This window comes from Scyliorhinus torazame, chromosome 10, assembly GCF_047496885.1.
Source record: "Scyliorhinus torazame isolate Kashiwa2021f chromosome 10, sScyTor2.1, whole genome shotgun sequence".
Classification (NCBI taxonomy): Eukaryota; Metazoa; Chordata; class Chondrichthyes; order Carcharhiniformes; family Scyliorhinidae; genus Scyliorhinus; species Scyliorhinus torazame.
In genome coordinates this window covers 252,595,596-252,608,489 of record NC_092716.1, presented here as the reverse complement: position 1 = coordinate 252,608,489, position 12,894 = coordinate 252,595,596, and the positions used below count along the sequence as shown (strand labels likewise).

Below are 12,894 nucleotides of genomic sequence, written 5' to 3'. Positions count from 1 at the left end.
AAATTTGTGTTCAGCTTGGTGAGATGATGTCAGAGCTAAAGCATCAGGCTTTTTGAGAAGGCATTTTCAGTTGCGTTCTGAGCTGAATGAAGCTGTGTCCAGAAGGGAGTCAGTTCTGCTCTCACTGTAGGTTAGTTGAAAGAGACTAACAGTATTTAAAGCAGTACAGACTTGTCTGAGTCCAAGGGGAAGCGGAAACAACCAATTTGAAACAGCATTTGAAGACATGCAGCCAGAGGTTCTGACAGGAGTCAGATCATTTCTGTAAATCAGTGCCAAAATATCTCTTTCTCAAAGAATAACTGTAAAATAAGTATTGCTCAATGCCACTGGTATTTACAGTGGATTGAGAGCTGCAATGTTTGTTGTCTTGTTTAAGTGGGAATAAGGGGGGTATGGTGGCTCAGTGGTTAGCACTGCTGCCTCACTTCGCTGAGGACCTGGGTGACTGCGTGGAATTTGATGGTAATATGTTTACGTTTGCATGTTTAAAATGTAATATGATACGTGTCTTATAGAGTATAAGTTGTCGAATATTAATATCGAGAAATGTTGAGAGTTAAAAGGCTTTGGGAAAATGAAGTCTTTTTATATTGCTGGTTCATTTGTTTAAGGGGTAAGGTGTGATGAATGTAGAAATTTCAGCTATATTGTATTATAAGTATTTTGTGAATGAAGGATTAAAAGCCTGGGTTAGGGCGTGTTTGACTGCTGCAGTCACGTTTTTTAAAGAATCCTACTTTGAGAGGCAGCAAGGCCTTTAGGAGTCTGAGATGCAATTAACCATCGTAAAAGCTTGGGCTAATGCAATTTTGTTTTGATTAAGGGAATTCCCTGGGGAGTTAAGTAGTTTTCAGCTTGTTGATATGATGTAATTGCTAGGTGGAGCTAAGGCATGAGGGAATTTTGAGAAAACAATTTTCACTTTCAGTTCCTATTCTGGCTCAAGCTGAGACCAAGTTTGTTCTGTAGCTAGGTAAAAGAGATTAGCTATTTAAATCAGTGCAGACTTGCAGGACACGGGGGAGTGAAAAACAAGCCAGTTGAAACAGCTTTTGAAGACATCCAGCCAGTGTTTCTGCAGGGATTCGGACCAGAGTCAGATCTATTCTGCAAAACAGTGTCAAGCGATCTCTTTCTCAAAGAATAACTCTATAAAGCAAATATTCTTCTGTGCCATTGGTATTTAGGGTGGATTGCGAGCTGACATGGTCTATTTTGGGCAGCACAGTAGCATTGTGGATAGCACAATTGCTTCACAGCTCCAGGGTCCCAGGTTCGATTCCGGCTTGGGTCACTGTCTGTGCGGAGTCTGCACATCCTCCCGGTGTGTGCGTGGGATTCCTCCGGGTGCTCTGGTTTCCTCCCACAGTCCAAAGATGTACGGGTTAGGTGGATTGGCCATGCTAAATTGCCCTTAATGTCCAAAATTTCCCTTAGTGTTGGGTGGGGTTACTGGGTTATGGGGATAGGGTGGAGATGTTGACCTTGGGTTTCCAAGAACCGGTGCAGACTCGATGGGCCGAATGGCCTCCTTCTGCACTGTAAATTCTATGATTTTCTTGTTGCTTAAGTGGGAATAAGATAGCTAGTAAGGGTATTATATTCACTGAGTAGTATTGTTTAAGGGGCAATTGTAAGCTATTTTCAGATGTGATGTTAAAGATTTTAATACTGTGTTAGCAATAAAGTTTAGTTTTAAAATACCATATCCCTATTTATTTGTGCAATCACTCCTGGAGAAAGGTATCCTTTCCTCACATCTTACAAAATTAAGATAAAATATTGGCGTTTCTGTCCAGTATCCTAGCTACCGGTCTGGTCCGGGATTGTAATATTACACCACAGGGACTGCAGTGGTTCATGAAAGCAGCTCACCATCACCTTCTCAAGGGCATTTCGGTTGGACAGTCAATGCTGGCCTACCCTGCCATGCTCACATCCTGTAAATGAATAAGCAAAATGCTACTAGTGCTATTCAAATAATTAAATTTGTTACTATTGTCTGATGTCTGATTTCACGTGGGAAACAAATATGAAGGGGTGTCAGCTGAATTAGTGTAACATTCATTTCTTAAACCTAAATAACATGAACGAATGTTGCAGATTCAGTGAACATTCAAAATGCTTAAACTGGAATTTTGTGACATTTCGATGCACTCCATATCAAATCAACTACTTTGAAGTGTTAATATTCTTATGTCAAGAAGGAACAGACATTTTGTGCACAAGATGATCCCATCAAGGATATTTTAATGAATAGTTAATTTGTTTTGCATTATTTGTGAGGGAATGATTCCCTGCCCACCAAATTATACCAAAAGCTCTTTCATGTTCCTCTGAATCATTGGACGTGGCAGGTAGCAATGTAACGCAGACATGAGTTGCAAAGCCAGTTATTTGACCTATTGTTACAAGAGAACAAAACGCTGTTAATTCTGTGCCAGCTAGTTGACTCAGATAAATATTTCTGTAAAAAAAAAATCAGTCAGATAAAATGAGTCAGCACAAATTTGAAACGCGGTCTTCAGACAGCGATAACTGGTTGATTAATAGACTTTTTGTGCACTGCCAAAACAAGTTGCAGCTATTATAAAACCCAATGTCTTGCAATCAACCTGTTAACATTATTTTATATTTTCCTACAATCAACAAAAAAAATCAACCGCATTTCACGAAATCAATCAGGTTTTGCCAGATGCTGCTGAAGCTGTCTGCATTTCAGGGGTAAATCGTTGTCAGTGTTTGGTAGTGGAGAGGTATTTGGAGCCATTGACTTCCGTTCTCGTTTGACAGGGCGATGTGAACGTGAGGAAATGCGGTGTTCGCCTCCCAGCCGGCACTATTGAGATGCTTCAAACTAAGATGCACGCTTAACGAAGTGAAGGATCCGTCATGCAAGGATTGTGGAAAGTGCTGTTCGATCTGCACGTCCTTACCAGCAGGGTCGATCCGCACAGAAGTGTTGCATTGCAGAAGAAACTGAGTGAAATCTACAGAACGGAACGGCTTGCAGTGGGTGAGGAGCAATGCAGTGATTAGTCTGCAGCTAAGAGCTTCCCCGACACTAAGAGTAATAAAGAACGATATGGAGAGCTTAAAAAACTGCGTTGGCACATTATTAGACTGATCGCAGGCTGAACATGTTTTGAAACAGTTGTCTCATTTTAGCGCCAAGTAAATGAAAACGGATGATGTATCCAAAGTCGCTGTTTTATGTTATACCGTGGTGTGAATCTTTTCTATTTGGTTGAATACATTAATAGTTATACACTGAGTTGTCTTTCTAGTTTTAGATTTTGCGTGAAACCCCAACCCTAGTTCATCTGATTATGAAGGGAAACTGCAAAAGCCCCAGAAGAAAGATTTTAATCGACTGCTCCGAAGTTTGCAGATTATTATTTCAAATATAACGTCAATTGTAATAAAGCAGTAATTTCAGTGTCAGCATGTGTTGTCTTCTAATCACCACCTAACTTTCACTGCAGAAGCTTAACTTAGGCGCGTTTTGTTTACGTGGACTAATTAGTGAAAAAGGAATGCTGAAGAAATTGCAGATGCTTCTATGATTACTCGCTCCTTTAGAACCCCATCAGTTCGATAGCTTAAATTACGGATGAAACAAAACGTTGTAACACTGCTCTTTTGCTGAGAAGATGCGATGAATGCCCCACTGTGCAGGCTTATGTAAAAACCCACTGTTCATTTAGAGGGAAGTGAATATGTCGTACAGCCCAGTTGAAAAAGGAACAGACTGCTGCAAGCCATTAGGCGAACTGTAAACTGTACTAAACCAGGTCACTGTTGTTGATAACGCTGCTTGGAACTTGAGATGTTAGCTCACATTCAGGTACAAAAAGGACTTCTGAAACATGAAAAAAGTGTATAATTGGAACTTTCTTTCGCAAGCAACACTGTGTAGTGGCATTTGTAGACTACTGCAGTTGTTTGAGAACACGGTAAAACTTAACATACTTTTTTAAAAGTACTTCATACTTAATGAAAGTAAATCATTTTTAAATTTGATGTAAACCTTTTTATTTCTCCAGTAACTGTTGAAGATGTGTGATCCTTTGTCATGAGTGATGCCATTGGTAATTTCTTATTTTGAGTTTGAAGCAATCTCAACAAACTGAATTACTTCTGAACAAAAATAAAGTTTGCGCATGGTGCATCATCCATCACTTGTTGTTATTCCTTCTGAATCGTCACAGACTGTTTTATCTTATTTTTCTGTTAGATATCGCAAGTGGATAAGGAAAGATGTACAGCACATTCAGTCCTAAGGAGCCTGGGCCAAGCCTGTCCGATGTGCACCAATATAGTCAGTGGTTGGCAAGCAGGCATGAAGCTAGTTTATTACCAATGAAAGAAGACTTGGCTCTATGGTTGACAAATTTACTGGGTAAGATTATAATTTTAATGCTTGGTACTTGATTTGAATGATTGAGAATGATAACTATTTTAAGCTTTGGAAGTAGTTCAGCCATTGAGCAGAGTATCTTCTTATGACATGAAATGAAAATCGCTTATTGTCACAAGTAGGCTTCAAATGAAGTTACTGTGAAAAGCCCCTCGTCGCCACATTCCGGCGCCTGTTTGGGAAGGCTGGTACAGGAATTGAACCTTGCTGTTGGCCTGCCTTGGTCTGCTTTCAAAGCCAGCTATTTAGCCCTGAGCTAAACCAGCCCCAGACTATGTGGGGTACAATGTAAACATACAGAAATATTGCATAGGAAAAAAAGTTTTGAAGGTTGCTGGCCCATCGAGCCTGTCCCATAAATGGATGCTCTTTTTATAGGCATCGTGGTGTTGGTTGAATCTCTGCGTCCTTCCAGTTTGCCAGTGCATAATTACTTCCTTAATTCTGTGTGTCCATATATAAAATAATACAAGTTTTCAGTTGACCTTTGTAGAACTATTTTGGTGGCAAGAATGAACTTTTAAAGGCAAGGGCAGAACCTTGTAGTTTGGATGTCTGTTAAACCAGATTACGCACCTTATTCATTTATTTGTGGAATTCAATTTCTGTATAGCTATAAGTCTGGCATATTATTGCATAATAAGGTAACTTCGTTTTTTTTTGTCTTGAGGTATTGAGACCAGTTGTACAACTCAAGTCCTTGATAACGTACAAGAAATGCCACAGTTGATCTATTTTTTAATTAATGTTTAGTTAATATTGCAAGTTGCTGAAGCTTATAACTGTTGCTTCACCTTGAAGAAAGAATCACGCACCAGTCATTGATACCCTAGAATAATATGATTCATTATTGGCTTGTAATAATTTTCTTAAGTTTACCAGGTATTTTTTTCAGAAATATTTTTATTGAAGGCATTTTTCACATATACAAAAATACGCAAGCCAAACCTTGGCAACAGGTAACAAAACTAACAATCCACCCTCCCCATCTCCCCCCCCCCCAACCCTCCAAACCCCCGTCATTCCAAGCCTCCCTCCTTTTTTTCCGACCCCTCATCCCCCCCAAAACAAAACAAGACACCCAGAACTTCCCCCCCCCCCCTCCCCCCGATACCTCAAATCACTTTAAAGAAGTCGATAAACGGTTTCCACCTCAGGGGTTAATCCCTCTTCCACTCCACATATGGTGAACTTAACTTTTTCCAGGTGCAAAAATTCCTGCCAGGTCACTCACCCATACCCTCGCCTTTGGCGAGTAACACCAACTCAACAAAATCCATCTCCAGGCTATCAGAGAGGCAAAGGCCAACCCCATGCATATTTTGCAAGGGATGCTGTTTAATCATAGGAGGACTTAAAATCTAATGAATGGAAAAGACTATAGAGTAGATTATTCTCTTCACTGTGTTGTGAATATCCAGTTCATCATTTATACTCATGGTTTAGACATAATATTTAGTTCTGGGAACATTATTGTTGTAGGGTAAGGCAATTAAAGTACCATGTGTTAGTAATTGCAAAACGCGTAAGGCAATGGCACTTCAAAAGGTTACCCATGTTTGGTCAATAAAGTCTGAAGGCAGGGAGCTATAAAACAGCAGGAAAATTAACTTGGCTGGAGAACTGGAGACATGGGGGTAAACCTTCTGGTCCTGCCCACCGTGGGAATCGTCGCAGACGGGAGGAAAATTTGGAGGACCTCGGGTGGGAATTTCCAGTCTCGGGCAGACGCAATTGGAAAATCCCACCCATGATGTCTACACTACTTGCAAAGAGGTGCAATCCAGAGAGTTGTTTTTGTTTTGGGAGTTAGAACTAAATTCATTTAAAAGTATTCAATAAACCTTGAAAGGCCATAAAACCCATTTATTTCATCAGATAACATTGTAATTGGAGGATAATTAACTTAGAGGTCAGTTTGAGGACAGTCCAGAGCAGATTGCACCATCATGGAGATGGGTGGATGTTAGGAAGGCTCCCTGGTTTCAGTTGATTTGGGTGTTTGGTGGGAGATGTTTTCACTTACAATTTTACATCATATGCTTTGCAGCTCACTGGAGGAAATTAGCCAGAGTAAATGACAGCTCGACAGACCTGCATTGTGAGCAGAGTAAAACACAAACTTTGTCATTGACTGCATGGATTGCAGGGTGAGAATTAATCTTACTTTGAATCTTGTGCGGGAACAGAAGCAGGAAGAAAGCCTAGTTTGAATCTAGTGGGAGAATTTGCAGTCGGCTTCACAGTTTCTTATTGCAAAATAAAGTAACCTGCAGAACAGCTTGAGCGCATTGGAAAAGTGACCACAAGGAACTGAGGCATACATAGTCAAGAGAAGATCAATGAAAACCAGCACGGTGGTTAGCACTGCTCCCTCACAGTGCTAGGGACCCGGATTCGATTTTGACCTCGGGTGACTGTCAATGTGGAATTTGCACAGTCTCCCTGTGTCAGCATGGGTTTCCTCCGGGTGCTCTGGTTTCTTCCCGTAGTCCAAAGATGTTCGGGTTGGGTAGATTGGCCACGCTAAATTGCCCCTTAGTGTGCAAAGCTGAGGGGCGCGATTCTCCACCCCCGCGCAGGTTGGGAGAATCGTCTGGGCCGCCAAAATTTCCCGCGACGCCGGTCCGATGCCCTCCTGCAGTTCTCCCAAGTGGCGGGAACGGCCCCGTCGAGTTCCGCGGGCCGCAGGCTGGAGAATCGCCCGAGACACCCAAAATGGCGATTCTCCGGCACCCCTGCTATTCTCAGGCCCGGATGGGCCGAGTGGCCAGCCCAAAACGGCGGGTTCCCCCCGGCGCCGTCCACACCTGGTCGCTGCCGGCGGGAACAGCACGGGAACGCTGGGGGGGGCGGCCTGCGGGGGGGGGGGGGGAAGGGGGGATCCTGCACCGGGGGGTACCTCAAATGTGGGGTGGCCCGCGATCGGTGCCCACCGATCGTTGGGCCGTCTTCTCTGAAGGAGGACCTCCTTTCTTCCGCAGCCCCGTATGATCCGTCTGCCATCTTCTTGCGGGGCGGACTTGGAGAGGACGGCAACCACGCATGCGCGGGTGACGGCAGTTATGCGGCGCCGGCCGCATCATGTATGCGGTGCCGCCTTTACGCGGCGACAAGGCCTGGCGCTGTAAATGATGCGGCCCCGCTCCTAGCCTATTATCGGGCCCTGAATCGGTCGGGATAGTGACCGTTTTGTGCCGTCGTGAACCTCGATGGCGTTCACGACGGCGTGGGCACTTCGGCGCGGGAGTGGAGAATCTCGCCCGAGGTGTGGTTAAAGGGATAGGGATAGGACGGGATATTGGGTCTAGGTAGGGTCTTTCGGAAGGTTGGCGCCGACTCGATGGGCTGAATAGTCTCCTGCATTGTAGGGATTCTATGACTCTGTGAAATGTTTACCTCAGAGAATAGTTGGTGCTGAGGAGATTCTGCAGAGGGATTGGGACATACTTATGGGTTGCTTTTATGGATTGATTAACTTTACGATTGATGTGTCTGATAAGAGAATTCTTGGGGAAAGTAGAAAGTAATCCTGGGTGTACAACCTATAACAGTTATAAATCATATTATTATGTTAATAGTGCTTGTTTTGCTTCAAAGAATGTATCTTTAATACATTCACATTAAAGTTTGCTTTATTTGAAATTGTATGATGTAGTTCTGTTGGTTAATATCAAGTATTTGGATTTCTTTTTAAATGTTAACGGTCTCGAACTGGACTATAACATCTGTGCCTGGGAAATTGGCATTCCCCATGATAAGTGAAGATTAGAAATGAATAAAGATCTGTTAGGGAAGGTGATGGCGTAGTGGCATTGTCACTGGACTAGTAATCCAGAGACCCAGGGTAATCCTCTGGGGACCTGGATTCCAAACTCAATAAACGCATGAAATTAAAAGTCTAATGATGATTATGAAAACATTGTTGGTTGTTGTAAAAACCCAACTGGTTTAGGGAAGGAAACCTGCTGTCCTTACCTGGTCGGCCTACATGTGATTCCAAACCCACAGCAATGTGGTTGACTCTTAGATGCTCTCTGAAATGGCCTGACAAGCCACACAAAAGGAATTAAATCGGACGGGACCACCCGGTGCCAACCTAGGCACCTGAAATGACAGTGGCAAACCTCGCCATGTCGACCCTGCAAAGTCCTCCTTACTGGCATCTTACTAACATCACACCTGGAGGACAGACCCAACAGAGGTGCCAGCACAGCTGGGAGGGAGTTGTCCTGGGAGTACTCAACATTGACTCTGGACCCCAGGATGTCTCATGGCACCAGGTCAAATTTGGAGAAAGGGAACCTCCTGCTGATTGCCACATATTGTCCCCCTTCAACTGATGAATCAGTACTCCTCCATGTTGAACACCACTTGGAGGAAGCACTGAGAATGGCAAGGACACAGAATATACTCTGGGTAGGGGGTTTTCAATGTCCATCACAAAAAGTGGCTCAGTAGCACCACTACTGACCGAGTCGGCTGAGTCCTAAAGGACATAGCTGCTGGAGTGAACTGCGGTAGGTGGTGAGGGAACCAACAGGAGGGAAAGACATACTTGTCCTCATCCTCGCAAACCTGCCTGCTGAAGATACGTCTGCCCATGACAGTATCGGTAGGAGTGACCTACCCACATTCCTTGTGGAGACAAAGTCCCATCTTGCTAGAACATATCTGGTAACTCAAAACTGGGCATCTATGAGGTGCTGTGGGCCTTCAGCAGTAGCAGAACTGTACGTAACCACAATCTGTAAACTCACGGCCTCGCATATCCCCCACTCTATAATTACCACTAAGCCAGGAATCAACACAGGTTCAATGAAGAGTGCAGGAGGGTGTCAACCTGGTGAAGCTACAACACAGGACTACTTGCGTGTCAAACAGCATAAGCAGTAAAGTAATAGACAGAGCTAAGGAATTCCACAAGCAAAGGATCAGATCAAAGCTCTGCAGTCCTGCTACCTCCTTGAATGCTGGTGGAGCCAATTTTCAATGATGGAGGAGTCCAGCACATCTGAGGAAAAGATCAAGCTGAAGCATTCGCAACAATTTTCAGCCAGAAGTGCCAAGTGAATGATCCATCTCGATATCCTTCAGAGGTCCCCAGCATCACAGATGTCAATCTTAAGCCGTTTGATTTACTCCACATGACGTCAAGAAATGGCAAGGCATTGGATAGTGCAAAGGCTATGGGCCCTGACAATATCTCAGCAATAGTACTGAAGATTTGTGCTACAGAAGTTGGCAAGCCCCTAGTCAAGCAGTTCCAGCTACAACACTGGCATCTACCCGGAAATGTGGAAAACTGCCCAGGTATGTCCTGTACACAAGAAACAAGACAAATACAAGCCAGCCAATTACCACCCTATCAGTCTACTTTCAATCATCAGCAAAGTAATGGAAGGGATCATCAACAGTTCTATCAAGTAGCACTTACTCAGCAATAACCAGCTGACCATTATAACAGGCTTGGTTCAAACATGGACAAAAGAGTTGAACTCCAGAGGTGATGGGCGAGCGACTACCCTTGATATCAAGGCAGCATTTGACCGAGTATGGCACCAAGCAACTCTAGTAAAACTGGAGTTAATGGGAATCAGGCGTAAAACTCTCTGCTGCTTGAAGTCATACCTGGCACAAAGGAAGATGGTTGTGATGGTTGGACATTATTCATCTCAGTTCCAGGATATCACTGCAGAAGTTCCTCAGGATAGTGTCCTAGGCTCAACCATCTTCAGCTGCTTCATCACAGAACTTCCTTCCCTCATAAGATCAGAAGTGGGGATGTTTGCAGTTGACTGCACAATGTTCAGCACCATTCCTAACTCCTCATACTGGAACAGTTCATGTTCAAATGTGGAAAGATCTGGAGAATATTCAGCCTTGTGCTGGCAGGTTGCAAGTTACATTCATGTCACTCAAGTGCCAGGATTTGACCATCTCCAACAGGGGAGGTTCCAACCCCCCTTGACATTCAATGGCATTGCCACCACTGAATGCTCCACTATCAACATCCTGGGAATTACCATTGACCAGAAATAAACTGGACTAGCCATCTAAATACTGTGGCTACCAGAGCAGGTCAAAGGCTAGCAATCCTGTGGCGGATAACTCATCTCCTGACACCCCAAAGACTGAAGAGTGTCCACCACTTACGAGGCACAAGTCAGGCATGTGATGGAATATTCTCCACTTGCCTGGATGAGTGCAGCTCCAACAACACTCAAGGAGCTCGACTGCATCCAGCACAAAGCAGCCTACTTGATTGCTCCCCCTTCCACAAACATTCAATCCCTCCACCACTGGCGAATAGTGGCAGCCACGTGTACCGTTCACAAGATGCACTGCAGGAAATTACCAAAGCCCCTTAGACAGCATCTTACAAGTCCACGACCACTACCTTCTGGAAGGACAAGAGCAGCAGATACCTGGGATCCCCACCACATGGAGGTGCCCCTCCAAGTCACTCACCATCCTGACTTGGAAATATATCACCGTTCCTTCACTGTTGCTGGATCAAAATCCTGGAATTTCATCCCTACTGTGGGTGTAACTGCATATCATGGACTGCAACGGTTCAATTCGGCAGCACGGTAGCATACTGGTTAGCACAATTGCTTCACAGCTCCAGGGTCCTAGGTTCGATTCCCAGCTTGGGTCACTGTCTGTGCGGAGTCAGCACATTCTCCCTGTGTGTGCGTGGGTTTCCTCCGGGTGCTCCGGTTTCCTCCCAAAGTCCAAAGATGTGCAGGTTAGGTGGATTGGCCATGCTAAATTGCCCTTAGTGTCCAAAATTGCCCTTTGTGTTGGGTGGGTTTACTGGGTTATGGGGATAGGGTGGAGGTGTGGGCTTGGGTAGGTGCTCTTTCAAAGAACCGGTGCAGACTCGATGGGCCAAATGGCCTCCTTCTGCATTGTAAACTCTATGATTCTATGAAGAAGGCGGCTCACCACCACCTTCTCAAGGGTAACTAGGGATGGGCAATAAATGCTGGCCTAGCCAGCGACACCCACATCCCGTAAATGAATAAAAAAAGACCATGGGTTTTCTGCCTTCAGGCTTCCTAGGATATCCTGGGCTTTCCATCATTCTTAAATTGATCTGCACCTGTAGTAGGTTCAGGCCCAGCATTGGTACTATGATGTGAGAATAATGCTTTTGGTTTCCCCTTTCACTTAGCCATGAACCACTCGTTGGGCATACCAGGGTAGGGACTACCTGAAGACAGCTGGTGTAATAGGCTCTCCCAGCAGGTTGCAGTTGTAGCACAAAATTGGGCCATTCGACCCATTAAATCTGCTCCACCATTCAATCATGGCTGATATGTTTCTCATTCCCATTTTCCTGCCTTCTCCCCATAATCCCTGATCCCCATATTAATCCATGGGAACATTTTAAAGTCCGCTGACCAAGAATCTATCTATCTCTGTCTTAAAGACACTCAGTGATTTGGCCTCCACAGCCTTCTGCGGCAAAGAGTTCCACAGATTCACCACCCTCTGGCTGAAGAAATTTCTCCCCACCTCAGTTTTAAAGGATCGTCCCTTCAGTCTGAGCCTGTGCCCTTGGGTCCTATTTTCTCCTACTAGTGGAAACATGCTCCCCATGTCCACTCTATCCAGGCCCCCGCGACAACTGGCCGAGATCCCGCCGGCGTGGTTCACTCATGGTTCCTCCCAGCGGGAGGTCGGAGTGGTGGCTGTGGACCTAGTCCACGGCCGCCCTGGTGGGGGGGCGGGGGATTCGTCACCGGGGTGGGGTGCGGGGTGGTGGGGTTGGCCTCCAGAACGGCCAGGCTCGCGATCGGGGACCACTGATCGGCGGGCACACGCGATGTGGGGGAGGGGGGCCTATATTGTTGGGGCCGCCATGTCGCGCGGAAGTGCAGGGCCCCGTATCGGCAGCCGGAGCTGCGAGGAGTACTCCGGGGCCTTGCTAGCCCCCTGCAAAATCGAAACTTTCTCCTAGGACAGTTTCAGAGTGATTCGCGCCCGTTCTCTCGTACGTGTGGGGACATAGCCCCATTATCAGAGAGTTCCCCCCTATAGGTCTATATTTTCATGTCTGTGGTGACCATGGGAACATTTTAAAGTCCGCTGACCAAAACGACTGATGTAACCTTTCAAATTAAGTTGTTGTTTGATTTGAATCATATTTAGGGGTCAGGTAAATGTTGCAATGCTTTCTGATCTCAGAGATTTTACTCTCTGGTCATTTCTAACCTTTCGTATCAGATTAAATAAGCTGAGGAAAGTTGATGAAATTAGAAAGATACATGGAGAAGGAAGAATTGCCCTGGACGCTCTGTAATTGCATTCAAAACGAAAATCTTTACGATCTTTTTCAATATAACGATTAGCAATTCTGTTGTTAAGAATTGGGGAACATTAAAATTAAAAAACACAGTAAAGCAGTGATTTGATTCGAGGCAGACTTCTAGAGAAATGATGAGATGCGAATTCACCTGTCA

At 44.8% G+C, this 12,894-nt stretch overlaps 1 protein-coding gene across 2 annotated transcripts in view; it reads left to right on the top strand.

The window, feature by feature from the left end:
- The first annotated feature begins 2,663 nt into the window (after positions 1-2,663).
- The window catches only part of gas2a (growth arrest-specific 2a), a 212,536-nt gene continuing 202,305 nt past the window's right edge, over positions 2,664-12,894 (top strand). The window contains exons 1-2 of one of the 2 annotated variants that reach the window (XM_072466673.1): positions 2,664-3,019; positions 4,241-4,405. In XM_072466673.1, the coding sequence (XP_072322774.1) occupies positions 4,264-4,405 (142 nt within the window). In that variant the 5' untranslated portion in view covers positions 2,664-3,019; positions 4,241-4,263. Of the gene's footprint in view, positions 3,020-3,061; positions 3,851-4,240; positions 4,406-12,894 lie in introns of those variants that run through there. The other variant, XM_072466672.1, reaches the window with a different exon arrangement.